Source organism: Emydura macquarii, unplaced genomic scaffold (assembly GCF_026122565.2).
Source record: "Emydura macquarii macquarii isolate MOO-44397 ecotype Brisbane River unplaced genomic scaffold, CSIRO-AGI_Emac_v2 contig_450, whole genome shotgun sequence".
In the NCBI taxonomy this organism is placed as follows: domain Eukaryota; kingdom Metazoa; phylum Chordata; order Testudines; family Chelidae; genus Emydura; species Emydura macquarii.
Window position 1 is genome coordinate 13,049,885 of NW_027130587.1, and position 25,402 is coordinate 13,075,286.

The following is a 25,402-nucleotide window of genomic DNA, read 5'->3' on the forward strand; positions in this document are numbered from 1 at the left end:
AACAGCAAGGAAATCTCTACCTGATTCGGTCACCTTCCTTAAGCAGGTGAGAGCCCCATTGAGTCTGAAACACTCCTCATCACTGGCCCCACATCTCTTCATGGTTTCTTTCACCTTTGACTCATTCATATCCAGTAAGGCCTCTAGGGTTAGCTCTTCTGGTATTCTCTGCGGAGAAAAAAAGGGAGAGAAAAATGACCAGTCTTTATTTGTCCCAGAGCATTATCTGTAGAGCCACTATCCGATTGTCTATGATCTGACTCACGATTCACTCATTTCAGCCGTGACTCTCTCTCAAGGATCACTGGGTCAGTAATGACTGAACAGCAGATCTCACTCAGCAGTGCCTAACAGCTGTTCCACTAGCTTGTCTGAAAGTCTCTCTCAGCTGTGAGTGGGCAGATGTATGGTGCATCATCAGCTTGTTACACTAGCTCTCCCGTTTGTAATGAAGGGTGGTTGTGCCATAATTAGAGCTTCTTGGAAAGTGGGTTTTCCCCACTGTGGAAAATTTAAACAAACAAAAGAAAAATCATGGCCCAAATTTCCAAAGAAAAGTTGACTTTTCATCCAAAAAAACCCAAACAAAAACAAAAACAAAAACAAAAACAAAAACAAAAACAAAAACACACACACACACACAAACCTGGAAAGCAAAAAGGGAGGGAAAAAAAGGGAGAAAAAAAACCAGGTAAAAAAACTGAGGAAAGCAGACAGACAGACAGACACACAGAAAGACACACACACGTTTTGACAAAACTCCAATTTTTCCATTTAAAAATAAGCTTTAGTAGATAATTTTCAACCAGCCATAGCCACGATTTTTTCCAAGGAATATATTTGTGCTGCACTTTATACACAGAATAAAACCCTTGAAAGAGTTTGAAACACAAAAGAGATGGACACAAAAGATATAGCAGGCTAGAAAACTAAGTCTGGTATTTCCTGCACATAAGTCAAGTTGTTTTTTTACACCACCACTCTGTTTCCAACACAGACTTGCAACAATAAAAGGCGGTCAATAAAGAGAACATAAGAACGGCCAAACTGAGTCAGACCTATGGTCCATCGAGCCCAGTATCCGGTCTCTTGACAGTGGCCAATGCCAGGTGCTTCAGAGGGAATAAATAGAACAGGTAATCAAGTGATCCATCCCGTCATCCACTCCCAGCCTCTGGCAAACAGCAATCCCTTCCTCTCCTGGCTAATAGCCATTGATGGACCTATCCTCCATGAACTTATTTAGTTCTTTTTTGAACTCCATCATAGTCTTGGCCTTCACCACATCCTCTGGCAAGGAGTTCCACAGACTAACGGTGCATTGTGTGAAGAAATACTTCCTTTTGTTCATTTTAAACCAGTTACCTATTAACTTCATTTGGTGACCCCTACTTCTTGTGTTATGAGAAGTACAGAACACTTCCTTATTTACTTTCTCCACACCAGTCATGATTTTATAGACGTCTATCATATGTTCCCTTAGCTGTCTCTTTTCCAAGGTGAAAAGTCCCAGTCTTATTAATCTCTCCTCATGTGGAAGCTTTTCCATAACCCTAATCATTGTAGTTGCCCTTTTCTGTACCTTTTCCAATTCCAATATATTTTTTCAGATGGGGCAAACAGATCTGCATGCAGTATTCAAGATGTGGGCATACCATGGATTTATAAAGAGGCAATACAATATTTTCTGTCTTATTATCTATCCCTTTCCTAATGATTCCCAATATTGTTAGCTTTTTTTATTGCTGCTGCACATTGAGTGGATGTTTTCAGAGAACTATCCACAATGATTCCAAGATCGCTTTCTTGAATGGTAATAGCCAATTAGACCCCATCATTTTATGTGTATAGTTGGGATGATGTTTTCCAATGTGCATTACTTAACATTGAATTTCATCTGCCATTTTGTTGCCAGTCACCCAGTTTTTCAGATCCCTTTGTAACTCGTCACAGGTTGCTTTGGACTCAAGTATTTTGAGTAGTTTTGATCATCTGCAAATTTTGCAACCTTGCTGTTATCCCCTTTTCCCAGATCATTTATGAATACGTTGAACAGTACTGGTCCCAGTACAGATCCTGTGGGGGACACCACTATTTACCTCTCCATTCTGAAAACTGATCATTTATTCCTACCCTTTGTTTTCTATCTTTTAATCAGTAACTGATCCAAGAGAGGACCTTCCCTTTTATCCCATGATCACTTACTTTGCTTAAGAGCCTTTGATGAGGAACCTTGTCAAAGGCTTTCTGAAAATTTCAGTACACCTGGATCACCCTTGTCCACATGCTTGTTGACCCCTCAAAGAATTCTAGTAGACTGGTGAGGCATGATTTCCCTTTATAAAAACATGTGGACTCTTCCCCCAACAAATCGTATTCATCTATGTGTCTGATAAATCTGTTCTTTATTATAATTTCAACCAATTTGCCTGGTACTGAAGTTAGGCTTACTGGACTGTAATTGCTGGGATCGCCTCTGGAGCCTTCTAAAAATATTGGTGTCACATTAGCTATCCTCCAGTCATCTAGTACAGAAACTGATTTAAATGATAGGTTACATACCACAGTTAGTACTTCTGCAATTCCACATTTGAGTTTCTTCAGAACTCTTGGGTGATATCATCTGGTCCTGGTAACTTATTACTGTTTAGTTTATCAGGAGTGTCAGAAATGGGATAACTGGCTCTGATATATACAAGAATTCCCCTGAAACTTTTGCTCAAACAAATTCACGGCTACCAGCTCACGATTTTATCACAAGTCTTGTGATATGTAGCTGTTTTTCTTAAAGGCCTAGCAGTTCCTGGAGTCATAGGATTACAGGACAATTACAACTCTGATTTAAAGAAAAAAAAATTTCTTCTCCCCCCCAATTTGTTAGGAAAAACTGTTTGAAAACATGATTCTTACAGGCTCAAAAACCAAGGCAAATGGCGTACAGAAAGAACCAGGAATGTATTATTTTTTAAAATCTTAAGTTTTTTTCTATCTAGTCACATTATATGCCTGACTGATGATTTTCCAGTGCATGGGGTTGGCAACACTGCTACCTGAGACCCAAACATTTGGAGATTTGTGTTACATTCTCTCGCCCACCCCCACAGAGCAATTCTCTACTTCCAGTTTAAATCATTTTTACACGAGACTGAAGGGAAAATAAAATCAAGGAAGGACAAAAGCAGTGTCTAAGAAAACAGCGTGAGGTTCTTCTGGAACAGGCTGGGTCTGAGCAGGACAAATAACTGCAGCTACCACAAGCCGATGCTTAGGAATTTAAAGGCACAGCAGAGAGTTAAAAAAGAGCTGCTTTTCTTGAATGATTTCCAGTCAGATTGAAAGTAGTAGGCACCGAGACCCTAAGCACAAACACAAGAGAATGTACACTCTTTATTCATAGCCCGACATCACAGACTCCATCAGTACACATAAAATACATCATAATAATACATTTAAAAAAATAATAATAAAGAGCAGGAGTCCTGTGGCACCTTAAAGACTAACCAATTTATTTGGGCATAAGCTTTCGTGGGCAGAAACCCACTTCTTCAGACGCAAGTGACGCACCCAATGAAGTGGGGTTTCTGCCCACGAAAGCTTATGCCCTAATAAATTGGTTAGTCTTTTAAGGTGCCACGGGTCTCCCGCTGTTTTGCTAAAAACAGACTAACACGGCTACCCCTCTGGAACTCATCAATAATAATTCTCTCTCTCTCTCATCTGGTTTTGGGTAAGCTCATCTCAAACTATCTGAGTCTCTAGAATCAAACAGAATCTTTTGAGATTCTCCATCCTTAGTTTCTATGGGATAGAGATAAATCTGGCTCCTATAAAGGGAAACAGCTGGGAGGAACAAGTTATGTTCCTACCATTTTCATATTTTTTAATGATCAAGTACTTTGAAAGGTTCTACTAACTGTCCCGCAGACTACAGACTAGGGGTACAATTTTCACAAGTGCCTAAGTGACTTAGGCGCTTAAGGGTATGTCTAAACTTAAAAAGCAACAAGGGCACAGCTGCGCCACTTCAGGGTGGACATGCTGCAGGCAGCCATCAGACAATGGGTTCAAACCTCAAGGAATCACAAGAACGGGGGGGGAAAAGGAAAGAAAAAAGAAAAGAAAATTCCAAGATGTCAAAATCTCAAAGGAAACATGAACACATCAGCTTTACTAGTTAGTATTTTGTTCTCAGGAACTTGCATGCCACAAGTGTTACAATATACTGCTGCTGCTTAGAAAAGATCACACAGCAACACATCATCTGAAACAGGAACACTATACGGCTGAAGTCCGCTTGCCTTTGGCAACATTCCCATGGAAGCCTATGGAGTTCTGCAGGCATATGACCAGCAGAATTGGCTGGCAGAATTGAAGCCAACACCTACCATAGTAGATTCATTAATTCCCCCAGTCACACACAGCTTCCACTCTAAAAACACAGCCTAGACATTCAGAGAAGCAAGGTCTTCCCAGGATGTGTGCAAGGGTTGGCTATAAGCAGGTAGTTACCTTCAGTAGAAGATGCAAGAAACCCTGTAATAGGCAATTATGCCGTAATCTAACTCCAGGGGAAAGTTTCCGCCTAACCCTTACCAGTTAGTGGTTGACTTTTCATAGATTCCAAGGCCAGAAGGGACCATTGTGAACATCTCCTCTCACCTCCTGTATTGTACAGACCAAAGGATTTCCCCAAAAGAATTCCCGGAGTGGGTCTTTTAGAAAAAACATCCAGCCTTGATTTCAAAATAGTCAGTAATGGAGAATCCACCGTGATCTTTGGTAAATTACTCTCACCATTAAAAATGTACACCTTATTTCCAGTCTGAATTTGTCTGGGGTTAATTGGGGTGGGGGGGTGTTAATTTTGCCCTGACGCAGGAGGGCTTATGTCCATTATAATTTTCCATCTCTTCTAATGTACATTTAGTTATTCCCCTGTGTGTGTAATTAAAGCAATAGGGATGACATTCATGTCACTTGAAACAAAACAAACAAACAAACGAGAGAAATAATCAATTACTTTTCAAGCAGGAAAGCAACCTAAATTACTTAGCTACTACTCAGCAATCCTGTCATTCCAGATCAGAGGGCAAATCAATAAATCATGGCACCCACACTGCCCCGTGCTGTTCCCATGCGTGATGCAAAGGTAACCAGTAACCTATTGCAGTGATTAGAAATTAAAATCAGTAATGTGTAACAGATTAAGTTTGCCCGGAGAAAGCAAAGCATCTCTGTCTCCACCGACTCCATTAAACCCTGGGTTTAAAATTGCAACTACAAATGGAGGTGGTGATGGCTAGAGTGATGGCTAGATGTGGTGGTGGCTAGAGCCCTGGGCTGGGAGTCACGGGGCGTTTCTCATCTGGACTCCGCCACAGAGCGTGTGACTTCGGGCCAGTGCCTTAGTTAATCCAGCTGTCAAACAGCAGTAAGAAGGGACTTCGACCTTTATAAAACACTCTGGAATCAACAGATTAAAAAGAGCAGTGATACCTCATGGAGGTCAGGTGGTCAGAGGACCGAATACTGTTCTCAGCTACACCTGTATAAATGAAAAGTAATTCTGCTGAAGCGATTCCGTATTTGCACCAGTGCAAACGAGAGTTTGGCCCGGTGTGTGTGTACAGGTCAGTGGGACAGGAGAAAGGGAGTGGTTATGACGCTTCTTAGGAAGGACTGTACATTCTACGCTGCTGTCCATTGATGCGAGTGCAGTGGCAAGAAAGGTAGGTTCTAGGACAGGGCAATGCAGGAGGAAACGAAGTGTCTGTGCCGGAGCCAGGTACAACAGGGGTTTGGTGTAATGGTGGAATACATGGCTGCACGTGCTCTCACTAATAGGAGCAGAAGACAGAAAGAAGCACCCAAGACTAAATGAAAGCTGGATACTAGTTCAGGCTGCACGCCGTACACAGAATGGGTTGTGGCGCCTTCTAGAATTCTGTTCAGCACCAGACGATACGGAAAGATGCGAACACATCCTTGCCTCTGAGCCCTGCACCTCCAACCAGCAGTGCTCAAATAGGGGCCGCTAGGCCCAAACTGGCACAGCAGATCACCCGGGTTCACCAATCCGTTGCATGAAAAGCTGGACATACACCAGAGTTGTTCTCTTCCCACACTGTCGGGGGGCTGACCAGAATTCCAGAAGATGCTCGTTGGGGGAGGGGGGCTGGCTCGCAGCCTTAGCCACGAGCAGGTTTCTTTTAGAGAAGGGTTAGTGACCAAAGCAAATGCTGCTCTTTGGGACTCCCATCCTGCAAGGTGCGAAGTGCTGAGCACCTTCAACTCCCAATGCGGGCTTGTGGGATTGGGTCTTATAAGCACTAAAGCCACGGTCTCTGGAAGGGCTCAGGAACACACACAGTTGAGGCTGGGTTTTCAAGAGAGCTCGACTACCACTTCCTAACTGGGTGCTGAGCTCCCCTGAAGATCTGGTCATCAACGCCAGATGGGAGCTGCTTGGTGCCAAGTGCTTTTGAAAACCTGGCCCTGTGAAGACACACTGCACTAGCCTAAAACCTCCGAGGCACTGGCCAGACGACATTGCAGGAAGCCGGGCACGTGCTGAGCCAATGGCCCGGTTTGCTGCAAGCCTTTCAGGTGAATCCACGTTTCATAAATAAAGCTCAGCGACTCTCAGCATCCGAGACAACAGGCGTTTGCACGTGCTGCTTCCCCACAAGCCGGCTCTGGGTTGAGCGGCACCCAAAGCCATTTTCCTCCTCTTGAGGGAGGATGCCTTGAAGGCTCAGCAGAGGACTCAGCGTCCAGACGACATGGCTGTGAAGTCTTGGGCGCTGGTTTTTCTTCTCCATTGTGAAAATGCCATTACTCAGCACAGGTTCGAGTGTACAGGCTTGAGTGTGTGCTTGAGCGGGGAGGTAGAGGCCCAAAGCCAGATTCGGGGAGTTTATTCCCTACACTTCAGCTAGCGAGTTAAGAGACAGCGAAGTGAAGCACACAAAACAAAAACCAACAAAAAACACAGCTGTCAGAGCTGGGAGACACCGGTTTGGTCAGCTAGTCCCTGCCAGTCCAGGCTGGCTCCTGATGCAGTCCGTAGCACGGCCAACCACCACCAAATGAGAACCCGCTCTCGGCAAAGGCGCCTCGGAGTTGGCAAAGTTTTAAGTGAGGTTGGCAAGGATTTAAGGAGGCAGTACAGCCCCTACCCGCTTCTTCGCTAGCTCACAGGACACGCTAACTTGCTGCTTTTGCTCGAAGGAAATTACCAGACCCCCCCAACTCATTGTTTGCTCTTCTCCCTCTTTTGACCAGGATGATAGCCGGGTCAGACAACACTGCCAAGCTTCCATCCACGGGAGCAGGCTGAAATGATACTGGGCTATTTATTATTCATGCTCCAGTGCCTTCTGGGGGGGCGGGTGGGGTGTACAAACAGCTTTGTGGAGGCAGGCCTAGCCTCCACACTTTTTGTGCTGGTATAAAGAGAAGTAAAAAATAAAAAAAATAAAATAAAACGGCATCAACGCCTCCCTCCCCAAACAAATCTAGTTCAACTGGTAATTAAATTAATGCCGAGCTCTTACCTAGCACTTCTCATCAGTCGATCTCAAAGCGCTTTGCAAAAAAAGGAGATCAGTATCGTTAGCCCCATTTTACAGATGGGGAAACTAAGGCACAGAGCGAGGGGGAAGTCACTTGACCAAGGTCACCCGGCAGGCCAGTGGCAGAGCCAGACCGGCTGAGTCCCACTCCCAGCGTGTCATTCGCTAGGCCATGCCCTAGCCTGGCTGCAGCTATATCCATATAAAAGGTGTCCTACGCTGGTAGAACTTTTCCCCCTTCTCATCTGGGATAAGCTATACCAGCCTAAAGCACCTTCATACCAATATAACTGCGCCGCACTAGGGGAGTGCAGTGCTTTAGCTTTGTTGGCACAGCAAAAGCAGGACAACTTTCTAGCAGGGACAAGCCCCAGTCCCTCGTACAAACGGCATCTGGAATGGCATCTTGGCTGGGTTCCCGACAGACTACAAATAGAGCAGAGAGAGAGTCAGCGCGCCCAGCGCATCTGCACAAGATTCCTGCCCAGGATCGCCAGCGTGGGCTCCTGAGGAAGACTGGGGCTTGCCAGCAGTCTCTGAGGAGGCCCGGCACTGTGCAGTGGCCCTCATCGCCCCGAGCTCAATCCTAGAGGCGAGTGCATCCAAACCCCATTTCATCCACACAGAGAGCCGGGCGCACGTTTAGCTTCAGGGCTGATCCTCTCCCATGGTAAGGGCTAGCCTAACTCCAGGGTGGAATTTTATCTCAAACTCTTGGGATATCTGGCGTGGTTCTGAAAGCCCCATTTCCCGGAGTCTTGTGCTTCCGATCCTGGCCCTTGTGGCTACAGAGAAAAAGCCTGAAAACGCGACCTAGCTGCACCCGAAAGACCCAGAAACCAGGAGGCTGACAGCAAAACCTCCAAATGTTGTTAATTTTTTTTAAAAAAATATATCAGGAGATTTTAAAGCCAAGCTCAGGATTTTGAGACTGGCCACACACATACTCTCCGTGGCTGCAGCAGCAGCTGGCTCAGTCATCAGTCCTGTATTTCAGCCAGCGCGAGGCACGCTCCTGAAAGCTTTAAAGCCTCTTCCCTCTGCCACCCTTGGGCTCTGGCACGAAGCAGCACGACTGAGCAGCAGCTAGTGAGAAAGTCTTCGCTGCCACAAGGATGCGCCCGGCAGCTGGCACTGTAGGCTGGGCGTCTACCTGCAGGCGGGTGCCAGGATACCATGGACGTGGTAGCGGGAACAGCTGCCTTGCCCACCCCAGAAGTGACGGCCGACGCCGTTCTTCTCCTGCCCCACGGAGTTTAATTTTAGAGAGGGGGAGAAGGGCAAGTTGTAGAGAAGCATAAGCACAGAAAAGGAGATTAGATTGAAACAATCCCAATGACCTTGAGAGGGGAAAGCTCAGACAGGCTTCTGGAACCTGCCGCCAGCCCCCATGACAAGTGACAAAAGAAACTAAGCCTCAGAGGAAAAATAAGAGGCTTTCTTTAAACAGCCACTCATGTGCTGCACATATGTGGCGGCTTAATATAAAACTGGTCAACCTGATCCCTGCAAGATTGGCCTGATACGATTTATCTCCGTTAGCCCCCTGGCCAATGCGATAATCACGCGGGTCACTCGTTCACGTTGGCACTTGAAAAACAGGCTCAGTTGTCGCCGCTGCTGCGGCTCCCGCTCAGCTGTGGAGTCTGGTAAAGCAGATCGCGCAGGATATGCTTTGCAAACCAGTGTCTGCTGGAGAGTAGGTAATGCACAGACGGCTCCGATCCTGATCTCGCTAACCCTGGTGGAGCTCCATGGACTTCCAATGGAGTTTTATTCCTGATTCACAGCAAGTAAGTGAGAGGTAGAGCGGGCCCAATGGATTGGACTCCACCTGCCTTGTTTTGGCTGCTTTTAAAGTGCAAATAAACCCAGCTCAAACACACACAGACATCACAGTCCAATCCTGAGAGGAGCGGAGCTCTTTCAACTCAGAGGGTCTTCACTGGCTGGAATGTAGAGGCCCAGGGGAGGGATTTCTCTGAAATTCACCCATCTCTCTTGGAAGCATAGCTACAGCCTCAGCAGAGACATTCACACCTAGGAGAAGGCTTTGGGCAACTGTGGTTTAAGGAAAGCAGCAGCTGCCAGACACATTTGCTTTTCCATCACTCTAAAGGCAGGACAAGCAGTCTATGGCACCGCTTGCCTAGCCTCTGGCTGTGGCCAAAGAATGAGTGTACCGCAGTGTGTCTATCCAGAGGAACAAAAACAAGATCCTTAAAAAAGGCCCTACACAAACTGCACCGAGGTGCTAGTTTTCTGCTCTCTACATCAATAGAATTTAACTGCTTTCTTCTCATTTCTGTTGAAAAGGATTGGCACAGAAGACACCAGTTTGGTATTTTTGTAGGAAAACTGTGGGCAGGGGTAGATGAATAGGTGAGTGATAGATAGGAAATGATAACTAGCAAAAGGGGAGAAGTGATCAAAAGAGCTGTTCTGAAGTAGCTAGGTTCCCTGGAGCCACAGGTTCAAATTCAAGCAGGGCTGACCCAGCCCTTCTGGCATGCAGCTTACTGCACACGGCTCTTTCTGATGAGAGCCTCAGTTCTGATACAGAGATGATGGGCACAATATAGGAACCTAGACAGACCTTGCTCCCATTGGCTTCGATGGGAAAACTCCCATAGGTTTCATTGTGCTCAAGACAGGGGCAAAAGAAAGCCAAACCCCAAATATTCTGCATTGTGTGTGGACACAGGAATCACTTTTCTTAAGAGTATAATTTACCTCAGTGGACTTGGCCAAAATTCCCCCCCCCCCCATCAATGTCATGCAACGGGCGATATGCTTGCTGGTGTATGGGAACAACAACATGAAGTGCTATAAATCAGAGATATTGTAGTTCCATTTCTAATCAAATGATCCTCGCTTCTATACCATAGAGTAGTAGCACTCAACCTTTCCAGACTGCTGTACCCCTTTCAGGAGTCTGATTTATCTTGCGTACCCCAAGTTTCACCTCACTTAAAAATGACTTGCTTACAAAAAGCAGACATAAAAATACAAGTGTCACAGCACGCTATTACTGAAAAACTGCTTACTTCCTCTTTTTTACCATAATTATAAAATAAGCCAATTGGAATATAAATATTGTACTTACATTTCAGTGTATAGTGTAGAGAGCAGCGTAAACAAGTCATCGTATGACGTTTTAGTTTGTACCGATTTCACAAGTGCTTTTTATGTAGTAAAACTAGGCAAATATCTAGCTGAGTTGATGTACTCCCTGGAAGATCTCTGTGTATCCATAGGGGTACACGTGCCCCTGGTTGAGAAACGCTGCCTTAGAGAGGAGAGATGGTTTCATTGGCTTGCGTGCTAGCCTACGACTTGGAAGAGCCAAATTCAATTCCCTGCTTTACCACAGGTTTAAAGAACGGCCATACTGGGTCAGACCAATGGTCCATCTGGCCCAGTATCCTGTCTTCCAACACCAGCCAGTGCCACTTGCTTCAGAAGGAATGAAAAGAACAGGGCAATTATCAAGTGATCCATCCCCTGTTGTCCAGTCCCAGCATCTGGTAGTTGAAGATTTAGGGACACCTGGAGCCTGGGGTTGCACCCCTGACCATCTTCGCTAATAGCCATTGATGGACCAATCCTCCACGAACTAGAAGGATTAGTTTTTGAACCCAGTTACACTTTTGGCCTTCACAACATCCTATGGCGATGAATTCTACAGGCTGATTGTGCGTTGTGTGAAGTAGTACTTCCTTTTTTTTCGTTTCAACCTGCTGCCTGTTAATTTCACTGGGGACCCCTGGTTCCTGTGTTACGTGAAGGGGTGAACAACACCTCCCTAGTCACCTTCTCCACACTGTTCACGATTTTATAGACCTCTATCATATCCCACCCCCTAATCATCTCTTTTCTAAACTGAGCAGTCCAGTTTTTTAAAATCTCTTCTCATACGGAAGCTGTTCCATACTCCTAATAATTTTCATTGCCCTTTTGGATACCATTACCAATTTTAAGGTATATTTTTTGAGGCGGGGATGACCAGAACCGCATGAAGTATTCAAGGTGTGGGCACACCACAGATTTATATAGTGGTATTATGATACTTTCTATTTCATTATCTATCCTTTTCCTAATGTTCTTAACATTGTTAGCTTTTTTGACTGCGGCTGCACATTGAGCAGATGTTTTCAGAGAATTATCCACAATGACTCCCAGTTCTCCTTCTTCCCTCGTGCAGATAAATACCACACACACACACACACACACACACACACACACACACACACACACACACACACACACACACACACACACACACACACACACCTACACACACCCACACCCACCCACCCCTTTTAAAATCTTTCTATAAAACATGCATGCAACACATCTCCAACCCCAACCCAAAAACAGTTTTTTCTACCAGCTCCGCAAAGGCAACCTGACCTGTTCCTCACCCAGTACAGGGGCTGTCTTTACAAAGCCGGACATCTTTCAAGACCCCAAATGCCCCTTCTTAAATCAATACATTGCTGGAGGGTGGTTGGCTAGGCGAAGAAGCAGATGCTAGATAGCAGAAAGCCCATTACATAAGGTGCTTAAAGTCCTGCTGGTGACTCTAAGCAAAAGCATGTGAGTGAGGGTGCTTTGAAGATTGTCTTGGTTAAATTAGTTTTTATTCAGCACTGGATGCTCAAGTACCTGATGAGAATGGCATTAGAGAGACCTTAGAGCATTAGCTGTCCGGTCAGTTCACATAATAAACTATCTTCTATTGGCCATTCAAGGAAGCCTCTTGAATGATGTTCATAGATCACTCTGTAGACTGGATCTATCCAGGTTTTGGTCTGGTGCAAACTCTCCCCTCCTGCTACTGAATCTCTCAGAACGGCTGCAGAGGCTCTTGGTGCACAGAGGTGGAAAGCCCTTCCCCAAATTGCAAACTCAACTAGTAGAAGAGAGGACCCTGTAGATAAGGGCCTATGACTTCAGGATCTGGGATGCCTGCTGCACTGCAGCCATGGTTCTCAGATTACAGGGATTTAAATACCATTGCAGTAGGGGGAGGAATGATGGTGAGGGATTGGACCTGGCCTCCTATTGTACATGGGCAGAGTCACAGACAAGGAACCTGTTGGAAGCTGGCTTCTGCGACATTATATTTATATGGCATGTTGCTATGAAGTTCCAGATTCCTTGGGCTGTCACAGTCAAGATCAGACCAGTCTCTCTTTAAAATCCTGGTGATGCCCTGCCATCCAGCAGGACGCAGATAGGATCCATCAGCAGCCCTCTGGTTGGAAAAGCACGGGATGGCCGGGGGGAGAGATGACGCTAAGTCCTTGGTTTCATACCACTATTCGCAATCTTTTGCAGACAGGGATAGTGATATCCAGAGGGAGGGCTTGCCCGCTGGCTGGATACAAGCTGTTGAGAACATCAGCCAAGTACAGTGCTTACGAAGGAGCCTCGTTTAGGGTTAAAATTTGTTCAAGGCCTTGACGTCTCAAGTGGCTCTTGGGCCAGGTGCTGGCACTTGGTGCTGGACTGAATTTAACCCCTACTGCAAATCTCTTTTCACGTTTTAAATAGGAGGAGTCGCTTCAACGTCCCCACGGCAAAGTTAATGATGAATAGGGTGGAGCCGTGCTGCTAGCGTCTGCTCTTCCAAGGGCTGCGTGGGGACCTCGTGGGGATACTTCTTCCAAAAGGAAGAGTTCTAATCTCAGGACCTGGCCTGTGGGGGAACCGTTCGCTATGGAGACCTGGAGAGGGGGCAGTAGTTCCCTCATGGTCCTCCAGCAATCCCCTGGGGTGGCAGAGTTGAGGGTTCTCCAGGGAGTCCCATCCAGTTCTCCCTGATGGGCAGGATGGCAGCTGTAACAAGTGGCCTTCAAGGTGGAGACTGAACAGGAGTTACGCTGTTCAAGCGGAAGGTTGGATTGAGAGCTCCGGTTGCGGCTTTCCACTCCCAAGCGAAAACACACACCACTGCGCAAAAAGTTGCCATCTTCCCACTTTACAGATCATCTCCCCGGACAGTTGGGCAGGATGGTCAGCTACAACCTGGTCACGATCGGGTTGATTCACTCCACTCCCAGCAGCCTAACCTACATGCCGGGAAGGGGATGGTGCCGAAGGAGACGGAGGCAGATTCTTTGCTCAGCGCACTTGTTCTTCCCACGGAGTGAAAGGTGCAGCCATCCGCCACTTGATAAAATTAACAGCTCAGCCTGTTCAGATACCAAAAATGCCCCTCAGCCTTGGCCCCCGCGGGGGTCATAGAGAAGCAGCAAAAAACCAGAAGCACCTGAAACATGCAAGGATTAGTCCAAACACAATCCGATGTAAAGAATCTCTTTCCCTGCCGGCCTGCTCGCTCTACTTTGCCTGGTCCATTCAAGTATGATCCCTGTTGAGGATTTAAAAAGGAAACACGCAGCTCCTATCCAATTCCACGCCTTCTACCTTGTTCCCCAACCAAACTAGGTTTCACAAGCAAACGCAACCCTGATGTGAAAGAACACCGTGGTATTTCTACACATTCCCAAAGCAGAATCGTTACAAACCAGGCCTGCCAACAGCACAGCCCTTCAGATTGTTGATCCTCCAAGAAGCCCTGACATGGGAGAGGTCTGTTTGATTAATGGGATCTCTAGTGCCAGGCTCACCACTCCCTGTTTACCACAGGCTTTCCAGTTATCAACACTAAAAACAGACTTCCAGGTTTGATTGACTAGAACGCCTGCTAGGGCACAGCCGGGCTAGTTCAGACACGTCTCACAAAGATGAGGCAACCATCTTCTTCAATTACCTTGAAGTCTGTGACAAAAAGTGCAATGAGTGAACCAAATAGTTCAGCGTCCTCCTGGGGGATTTACAGCAAAGAAAACAAGCCAAAGGCAGGATCCATTTTAGCAAATTCACTCATTTTCTTTTGAATGAACAAAAAACAAACCATGAAAGAAGCTGGAGATGGAAGAGACTGATTCTTCTCCGCCTTTTTCTACACTAGGATCCCTCTCCCTTCGTGCTGAGATTCACCCGCCATTTAACACTATGGGAAGTGCAGGACGATCACACACCACACCCCTCCCTCGGGAGGGTAGGACCGACACCCAGCTGAGAACTCCATGCGAACTCCCAGTCCAGGCAGGATTATACCCTGTATTTTTCTAGCCCTTTGTCCAGTCTCATTTTTGAAGTATAAATCTTCCACCCTTTGAAGAACATAACACATTATAATAAATTCTCACCATCAAGAAGGTCCCCCCCCAACATTCAGCCTGCATGTTTCATTCCTTGATTTCATCCCACATTTAATACCTCATGTGCCACCCTAAATAAATCCCACTCCCCCCTCACACACACACAGCTACAGCTAGCTCCTCACCTGACCACCTAGCCATCAAAAAGCTCCTTTGTCATTTGCCAGAAAGTGATCAAAAAAGACCCACAACAGCCAGATCCCAAAGCAGAGCTGCCTCAAACTAGCTGTCTTAGTCCATTTACCCCCATGAAATCTAATAGTAACTAGTGGTTAGAGGCACGACAAGGGGGAAAAAAATCACAACAACTGGCTTCTACCAATTTGCTGTCAAGTGAGTGACTTGCCCGGCACAAAATATGCATTGTATAGCAATGAGCACGAAAAATTAGAGGCTTGTATTCCCCACCTACCTCTGGGTCTGCTAGCCCGGCATCAAACAGTCCTCTCACTCTCCGCAACATTACTGGCTCACTGTTATCCACGCTCACAGGAGTTTTAGCTGTTGCCCAACGCCATAAACAGTGCATTGTTATTACTGTAATCGCTTCCAGAACTAAAGGATTTGACAGGTGGACATTATTCTTGCTTTAAATAAAAGTGTTCCAAGGAGAAAGAGACAGCAATTGGAATGCCGAGAGCTTTCAAGCCGCACAATGGCTGGAGCAGAGTCAGTGAGCAAAAAATAGGCTTTGCTCTGGACTGGAGGAGTCAGCAAATATTTAAAATGAGAACAGGGGCTCTGTTTCTGACAGGAGAGCCCGGGAGTTTCTGTGCTTCACAGCACAGCAGCTTTATTTTTGGAGAAGGCCGATCAGACACGTGGGGGGCTGGGGATGGACTCGCATAATCCAAAGCCGAAAACGCCTTGTAAGAGTTTTCCCCAAGTGCTGCATCACAGATGAGCACAGTCACCGTGACACTCTGGCAACATTAGAAATGAAAAGAGCATCTGACTATTCACATAGAAAGAGACCAACATGAGCAGGAGTCCTTTATTTGCCTAGGAGAGGCAGATAGTCCAGTGGGCACAGCACCAAGCTGGCAGCCAAGAGACCAGGGTTTTTGCCACTCTACTGGGTGCCCTTGAGTAAGTTACTTCACCTCTTTGTGCTTCTGTTTTCCCTCCCACACTTTGGTCAGTCTTCTCTATTTAGTTTACACACTCTTCAGCGCAGAGACTGGCTCTCACCATTTATACAGTGTCTGATGCAACGGGGTCCCATTTCACAGCACAGAGGATGCATTTTTCAGAAGCATCGGGGGACAATCGGTGCATTAAAAAATTTCCCCCAAGTGACTTGAGTGCCTAAATCCCTTTAGAAAGTGGTACTGAAGCCCTTAGCAGCCAACGTGACTTAAGCACTTTTGAAAGTTTAACCCAGGTACTTTTTGTGACCTGTCTGTGCCTAGGGTAGACCACCTGAAAATGCCAAGGTCAAGGCAGGCTGAAAAAGGAGAGCAGGTTCTCCCAACACTGGTGGGTGACACTGAAGTCAGACTTCCCAACCAGCCACAAACAGTGCTTCCGATTCCCCACACGGGTTATCAAGAAGCTAAAACAAAAATATACACAGCCCCCTTTACTGCATTTCAGTCTCTGGCTCCCAATCAGCCACTGGATCCAGTAAAGAGACCAGTTATTTAAAACTCTATGCTCTTTACCAAAAAGGTTTCTCCTGATCCCAAAGGGTCAGCCACAGTACCAGATCAATATAAGTTTGGATCTTACCCAAAATACCACGCTGCCAGCCAATCCTTTAGTAACTAAAACTGGAGGTTTATTATAAAAAGAAAGAAACAAACTACAAGAGAAATGTTAAAGGATTAAAGCAATCACATACATACAAATGATTGGAAAGTCCATATATATCAGGTTTCCAATAGAATTGTGGAGTTTGCAGGCTTGTATAATCGCTCTGGGGTACATCTAGTACCTGGATGGGTCTTAGTCCTTTGTTTCACAACTTCAGTTGTAGATGAGCTGATCCAGAGGTAGGTGAAGACTAAACACAGACTGACAAAATGGATGTGGTGCAGCTGCCTTTTATGTCCCTTGGCCTTTGCCATGCTGCTTGTGAAAATTTACAGGAATAAGATGGAGACCAGGGTCACATGACTAAATCCTGGTGATTCATCAAGTGTAGCCCTGGCTTCTCTCCCCGGGCCCATTGTACCTGTGTGTTTCCTTAATGGGCCATTAAGCAGCTTATTGCTGCAGCCATCCTGTCTGGGGAGTCGCCCAGAAACACAGCACGAATTGAAATACAGAAACAAACATATCCATAACTTCCAATGCAACCATGACACACACACACAATATCATCATACTTCGCACAGTATAATCTTTCTCACAGTACCTGACATGGCATAGCTCATACGAATTATTGTAATTTTGAAATATTGATGTTAAATAATATCGTAAATGGTCCCTCCCAATCCAGCCAGCGTCACACTTTTCATTAGATGATTCTCAAAGCCCTTCACAAAAAGGAAATCTAGTAACATTATTCCCATTTTACAAGTGGGGAAACTGAGGCACGGAAAAAAGGAAGTGATTCACTCAAGGTCACTGGCAGAGCCAGGAAGAGAATCCACATCTCCTGACTCCCCATGCAGCACCCTACGCATTGGGCTATGTGCTGAAGGACTCCTTCAGCCACTCTTTTCCCAGCAAAATCACAGGCATTGTGTTCTATAAAAACACTTTAGGGCTGGTTTCCTGTAGATGTTACATATAGAATACCACCTAGCCCTGGCTTGCACCCATCTAACAACCTGTTTTCAAAGCACACTGCTCCGATGTGAATACATTTCAGGTTTTTTTTTTTTTTTTTTTTAAAAATACTCTTATAAAATCTGAGCCCAATAGAAACGCTCCCATGATTTGTGTAAAATTTCCAGTAGAAAAACTCATCACAAAACAAACAGCCATGCCTCTGCACTGTTTGCATCCCAGAGATTGAAGTCTCATGAGCCTGACTGTCAACAAAAGCTAAACGGATTCCATTAATTGCCATTGTCCAAGCAGAGAGAAGAGTAGGATGAAAAAACAGCCACCATAAATGGCGGAAAGCCAATTAGATTTGTACAAGTCTGCGGTTTAGCAGTCTGGGTCTTTTCTCCCCTTCCCCCTCCAAACCTGCAGCTCCAAATTCATTACCACAAGCTCATGCAAAAATAAAATTGGACAAACTCCCCTGTGCATTTCAATCCTCCTTCCCCGCTCACCTAAATACTACCAAAGCTGACTGCAGCTGCATGAGAAAACATTAACCTTTGGCAATGAATGGGAGCAGAATTCAGGAAAACTAGAATTGGGATCAAAAAGCAATTGAAAGAAATGCTTCACCCAGCGCTGGTATTTCTGATGGCAGGAGCATGGTTTGTGTCTTTCCAGGAGAATTGGGAGCAGTGAGGGGGGGCTGTGAAGAGGAGCTTTAAGCAGTTAGAAAGTTTGCCCTTCCTGGTGTGGATCTGCTCACCAACTTAGCAACCATGCAGACTGGACTGTGATTGCTTCTTGAAATGCCCAGGATGGGGCGTGGGTGGTACTTCCCCTTCCATTCTGCAGGCACTGTAACGGGGGTTTCAAGGAGTCGCACAGAAGTTATTTTTGCCGAAGGAAGTTCCAGTTACCCGAGAAACCAACAACAGTTTGACAGCCCAGTCACAGCAACAGACTTAAGCACCGCAGCTGCTGCAGCTCAGACTGTAATGGCCCAAAATTGATAAGCCACCTAACGTTCTACATAGAACAGCAACGCCCAGGCCGGAAGTCATCCGACTGGGCCACGTTCTGCCCTTTTATAGCAGGGCGAATCTGGAGTAACTCCACTGAAGCCAGCTAGACAAAGCCCCAGTTGTCACTCGCTCACTCTTTATTCAGGCGAATTCATACTGAAGTCAAGGACATTTTTTTTTGCTGGAGAAAGGATTAAGTGAAACCTGAACAAGGACCTCAGGATTTGCCCTGAGCAGCCGAAAACAGAAAGCGCGTTGACGGCTTACTCAGCCTCGTTTGATTATTAGGAGATTTGTGAGCCTCGGGAATCGCCATCAAGTGGTTCGCTTGGGGCGGGGCTGCATGTGCGCATTGCTCCCAGGAACGGAGCCGGTTAAGTCAATGGCACTCCAGCCCCACGTGAAGAACCTGATGTCAGCTCCCTGCCGACACCAATCTCCTAATAATCCAATGGACACCAAGCAGCATGTCCGTTTTTGCCATCAACAGCCAGGGCCGGCGCTAGGACTGGAGGCTCATGGTCATAACTGGCTCACTGCTCAGTACTGGGGGGGGGGAAGGAGGGGGGCTGTCGCTGGCTTCTAGCCATCACAAGCGTAGAGAATTCAATGATAAAGGGCCCATAAACTTCTGGATTCCCACACCTCCAGCCTGATTTTCAGGTGCTGAGCACTTGTAGCTCCCACCAGCTTCAACCAGAGCTGTGGGTGCTCAGCACCTCTGAAAGTCAGGATGTGACTCTGCTCTGCCACCCAGGTACAAGGCCCCTCAATTTCAGTTCGACCCCAAGACTTTACTCCAGCAGTTCCCAAACATTTTCCCCGCATGACCCCGTTTCCAGATGTGTCGTTTCCCCACCACCCCCAGAAGGCCTGGACGTTGCCGTTTAAAAATGGCGTCCTCCCCGCAGCGTGCCCTCACGCGCACTGCACGCGCAAAGTCACGCCGCAAGGAGGACGCCATTTTGCTTTACAAAAAACAGCATCCTCTAGACGGCATCATCTCACACCCGTAGGGCGTGCGAGGTCATGCTGCGGGCAGGGCATCGTTTTGTAGAGCGAAACAGCATCCTCCGTGCGAGGCAACCTCGTGCGCACGGTGCCTGTGAGGTCACGCTGCGGGGAGGCGGCCATTTTGTAAAACGGCGTCCTCTGCATGCTCGGAATTGCCGTGATCCCATCTGCTGAGGAATGGCTGCTTTACTGACTGAAATCATGACGACAGGAATCCTTCTGGCGTGCGCCAGTCAAGGCTAGATTAAAGGGACAGTCTGTTCTCGCTTTCATCAGTGGAACTCTAGATCCACTGGGCCAAATTCTCTGCTGGTATAAACTGGCACAACCCCATTGCCTTCCTTTGGAGCAGTGCCAGCTTACGCCAAAACACAATATTTGGCCCACAGAGCTCAGTAAAACCCTTCCCAATTTACAGCAGTGTTGCGGAGAGCAGAATCCAACCTAGGACTTCCCCAAAGAACACCCCTGGAAAAGATCCTCGTTAAATATCAACCGAGCAAGAGTAACAAAGTTCTAGGATCCAACTGCAAACTTAACTCCACCCTGTATGTTCTTCCTCTCTCCATTTACAGGAGAGATCCCCACAAGCCCAAATCTGCCCCAACAAGTATATTAACTGCAATGTCCCGGTCTTTCAGTATACAAGATACCTTCCTGGCCTGTATCAAGTACAGAGCGGCCTCCAGTCCCCTGCAGTCAGCGGCGTGAGGTGCAGGTGAACATCTGGCTTGTTTGGAGGGTGGTGTTTCTGAACTATACCAGGCGAACAGGTTACAGGGTGGTCCCCAGCCCACAGCAGACGGGTACATTAACTGGTCCATAGATGTAGCAAGATATTAAGGTATCCGATCCACAGTTAGCAGCTCAGCTGGATCTCCACCTCTCTGCCTTTAGTTCCTATGCAGGGAAAGCGCTGGCTTGCTTTCTCTCTCTTGCTCTCTCTGGGGAAATTTTCCCCGCTCCTCTGGTTAGAGATGACGGGAAAGAGAGGCTTCAGGCAGGAGAGAAGAACCTTCTCTTCCTGTCTGCGGTCGAGGGAGAGGACTCAGGAAGTGCAGACCCACCAGGCCTTTTACCAGAGGTGCTGCTGCTGAGCGCCCAGTGGCCACGGAGCCACAAGCAAACAAAAACATGTTGCAAAACCTGGTTTGATTTCATCTCCTTCAGATCTGAACCAGGAAGAGACCAGGTATGCTTGCCAACATGTGATACATAAATTCCTGTGCTTCTTAAAGAGACAGAGCTATTACCTGGATTGATTTTTTTTAAAATTCCCCCCCTCCGATCAAGTACATTTTAGAGCCAAGTTCTACAGTTCGATTCCAGACAAAAGTAGTATTGTTGTCTGAGCGGAATAATTTTAGAAAGGTGCATGCAAATCATCATCTGCAAAAAGTCCCCAGCTTTAAAATAACTTCAGGAGTCTGAATGACACCAGCAGGCAGTCAGGAAATGCAGTGCTGAGGGCGCAGACATGCTCTGTACCGGTAGATTTGTCCCTTACCTGAACAACTTCTTTCTTTACATTGACGAGGTCTAACCAGTCATTGAATCTCGGGTAGCTGTTAAGTGCCTCTGTCCTGTCATTCAGGGGCACGCTCAGCTTACACTGCCGCTGTCTGTTGATGTAGCGCACCAGTTTCACCTGTTGGGATCCAGAGAGCGAATGGTTACAGTTGAAAGCTCTTTAGGGTAGGGACTGATTTTTTGTTCTAGCGCAACAGGGCCTGGTCTATGACGGGGGCTCGTAAGGACTACTGCCTTGCAAAATGGTTTGGCGATGGCTTATTAATGAACCAGGCACTTTTGGGAGTCAATCCAAAGAAGCCGTTCCCTTACACAAAACAACACAGCGACGGCTTGATTCTCCCTGCGGTTTCACCAGACGGGAGGGGGGGGCAGGAGATTTCCATCTCTGCAGGACCCTTATTTAAGCCATCCAAAATAAATAAATAAACAAATAAACAGACAGGACAGCCCAGATATACACCGCATACACAAAGGGGAGTGATCAGTTACCTTCAGTCTGCAAGCAGTGAACACAGCTGGTCTATATTCCTGTGTTCCTATCCTGGTTACCCTCATCCTCCTTCTCCCATCCCCTCGATTGGGTGGTTACACCCACTTATAGCATCTTATCTACCGGATTTGCTCCGATCCCTCAGACAGAGACAAACACCTACAGGATCTCTATAAAACATTCTTAAAACCACAATACCCACCTGGGGAGGTGAAGGAACAAATGGACAGAGCCAGACGGGTACCCAGAAGTCACCTACTACAGGACGGACCCAACAAAGACAACAACAGAACACCACTGGCCACCACCTACAACCCCCAGCTAAAATCTCTCCAACACATCATCATTAAGGATCTACAACCTATCCTAGCAGATGATCCATCACTCGCTCAAGCCGTGGGAGGCAGACCTATCCTTGCTTACAGACAGCCCCCCAACCTGAAGCAAATACTCACCAGCAACCGTACACCACACAACAAGAACACTAACCCAGAAACCCATCCCTGCAACAAACCCCACTGCCAGCTCTGCCTGCACATTGACTCTAGTGACACCATCACAGGTCCTAACCACATCAGCCACACCATCAGGAGCTCATTCACCTGCACGTCTACTAATGTAATATATGCCATCATGTGCCAGCAATGCCCCTCTGCCATGTACATTGGCCAAATGGACTGTCACTACGCAAAAGAATAAATGGACACAAATCAGACATAAAAAATGGTAACATCCATAAACCAGTCGGAGAGCACTTCAATCTCCCAGGACACTCTGTAACTGACTTGAAAGTTGCCATACTTCAACAAAAAAACTTCAAAAACAGACTTCAGCGAGAAACTGCAGAGCTGGAACTCATCTGCAAACTTGACACAATCAAACTGGGTCTGAATAGGGACTCGGAATGGTTCTCTCATTACAAGAAGTAATTGTCACTGTTCACACACATTCTCACCTTCTAATCAATGGTTGTGAATAGGCCTCATCTACTCTAACTGAATGGACTTTGCTAACACCTACCCTCCTCATTGTTGTTCCTCACCCTTGGATGTATATATATACACCCCTATCTGATTTCCATTTCTTGCATCTGACAAAGTGGGTTGCAGCCCACGAAAGCTTGTTTCTGCAGAAATTAAATTTGTTAGTCTTTAAAGTGCTATGGGATTCTCGTTTTTACATTTAGACTGAGTTCTTCAGGGCAGGAAGTGTCTTCCAATAACTCTGTTCAGCACCCAGAATAACAGGGACATGCTCAGGTTGGGATCTCTGGCCTCTACTTCAAGGTAAATAATAACAACTATTTAAAAAGTAAAAATTAAGTTGGACTCAAAACACCAAAGCATTCAGTGCCTGACAATCTCTATTTTGCTACAAGAAAATGGAGATTTTTGTCACTGAAATTCAGAGAAAACACAAAAGGAATATTATTATATTTGCCTTCTGTTTTTCCTAATATAAAACAAACCTCAAAAAGAGATTTCTCATGGTTCCTATGTCACACATCCCCAGGGGGCAGACATACGCTTCAAAAGACTTCTAAACAAAACAATGCCTCAAAGCAATTTAGTCTATCTGCATTTTATTAAACAAAAACACGTCTACGGTAAAACAAGCGTTGTAGCATTTGAGGTGAGATCAGTTTTATAATTAAAAGGAAAAATAAACATGTATTTCTTGCCCACTTTAAATGTCTCTCCTCAAAGCTTCCACTGGAAACATTTTCTATATACATGTCTGAATGACATAATGCAGTGACTTGCACACCTAAATCACAGAAGTTACAGAGGGGAAGACATATTAGATCATCTAATCCAGTGGTTTTCAAAGGGGTCTGGCACCTTCATTTGAAATTTTTTTTAAGAGGTCCGCAAATGAAAAAAGGTTGAAAACCACTGATCTAATCCATCCCCAGACATAGGGCGCATCCAATATTTGAGGGCAAACAGACACTATGCCTAATCTAGCTGAAAGACTGATGTACACCACTGCCCTCTCTGGAGCAGAATGTTTCGGACCTGCCCACCGGTTCGGAATAGTATCGCCTCCTATCGACTGTCCTGAAGGAGGCATGGAAGGCCTAATATCACGTTGGGGTCCCCTCGGTGACGCGGGTGACTGAGTTACTATTATTTACAGTAGCGCCTGCTAGGCGTGAGGAAGAGTCCACACGTTCAAGAAGGCGCTCTGAGGCGCTCACAATTTAAAGTCAGGCAGGTAAGCAGCAATACCAAGCTTTTATACAGCACTTTACATCAGCCAAGCTCAAAGCGCTTTACAGAGGAGCTCAGTATCATTATTCCCATTTGCCAGATGTGGAAACTGAGGCACAGTGAAGTACAGTGACTTATCCCTGGTCACCCAACAGGCCAGTGGCAGAGCTGGGATTAGAACCAAGGTCTCCTGACTCCCAGTTCAGTGCACTATCCCCACCAGGCAACACTGCCTCTTAGAGGGATAGGGGAAGTGATAAAGTGGGGGGGCCCCCATCCACAAGGCCTCTGGGCTAACAGCCCTATATTGGTTTAGTAGAACGAACACACACAATGTACACAAAAGGGTGTGGCTACTGTGCATATATTGGATGTCAATACACTGGAAAGCTCCTCGCTACTAGAGCAGAACTTGCTGCACTGCATTTATTACTATATTGCCTCTACTGTCCCTCCATTAGGTGGCTGGAAAGCCTGTGTTTTGGGATACGATTTTAAGTTCTCTGAAAGCCAACAACTGGGGATTTCTGCACATGTACACAGTCAGACTAGAGCATGTGACACCATGCTAGGAAGATCCCAATCAGACATGCTCGAGATGGGGGGGAAGAGAAGGGGAGCGGAGATGCTGGGCCACCAAAAAAACCTCAGCCTGATATTTCAGCAATATTTGCGATGGCAAAGCAAAGGTTGCAGTCACTCAGTACTGGGTTCGTTACCAGGACATACATGGCTGTAGCTTCCAAAACTGAACTGATCATCATATGAGCTAATAACCATGGAGTGGGTCACTCCCAGGTGGGTGCCCCAGGGTTAACGTGGGACAAGTATCATGTGACAGGAGTATCGTTAGGAGGCAGAACACGAACTTGGGCTGCAATCGTTAGCACAGTCCAGTGGCTAGAATGCTACTCTAAAATTGAGGAGAGGGGGGTTCTTATCCCAGCTCAGCTTCTGATTGACCTTATGTGAGTTGCTTTAGTAAGCAGCCACCGGCAGCGCACAGCAGACCTGCATTCCTGGATTATGCTTTCCTGTAAACTAGCTGCTGCTTGTTTTACCAGTAATCTCACTACTCGCAGTTATCTGGTGTAAATGCGGGGTTTCACTGCCCACACACACATCTCAGGACAAAAAGCCACAGCCCTGTGAAGTTGTCAAAGTTTTAATTTCTGGTCACAGGTTGATGCAACTGTGAGAGTGAGAAATCCAGACGCTGCATGAGGTGACACCAGAGATCGTGTCGGAGCAGTTCTCCTCCCCAGATAGTATGCTGGGCAGCGTGGGGAACTGCAGTATTCTTTAAAAAAAAAAAAAACAAACAAACAAACAAACAAACAAAAAACAATTTTGCACAAGTCAGACACATGGGGCCTGATTTTCAGACGGGCCAAGTACCCAAAATTCCAACTGGAGTTAAACAAGTGCTCAGAACCTTTGCAAGGAAGGCCGTGACCTCTGAATGTAACTTTTGGATCATTAGACCCATTGTAAGTCCCTTTTGAAAAGCCAGCTCTCTGCCTCAGCTCGCCTTCTGTAAAACAGGGATGATAATACTTAATTTCTCCCATCCTTTATCTTGCCCATGTTTGCCCTGATG

At 46.3% G+C, this 25,402-nt stretch overlaps 1 protein-coding gene across 1 annotated transcript in view; it reads right to left on the minus strand.

Moving 5' to 3' along the window:
* The window catches only part of KSR1 (kinase suppressor of ras 1), a 120,958-nt gene that overhangs the window by 40,483 nt on the left and 55,073 nt on the right, over positions 1 to 25,402 (minus strand). The window contains exons 2-3 of the mRNA XM_067538035.1: positions 21,074 to 21,214; positions 21 to 168 (exon numbers count right to left, since the gene is read on the minus strand). Coding sequence (XP_067394136.1) covers positions 21 to 168; positions 21,074 to 21,214 — 289 coding nt within the window. The remainder of the gene's footprint in view (positions 1 to 20; positions 169 to 21,073; positions 21,215 to 25,402) is intronic.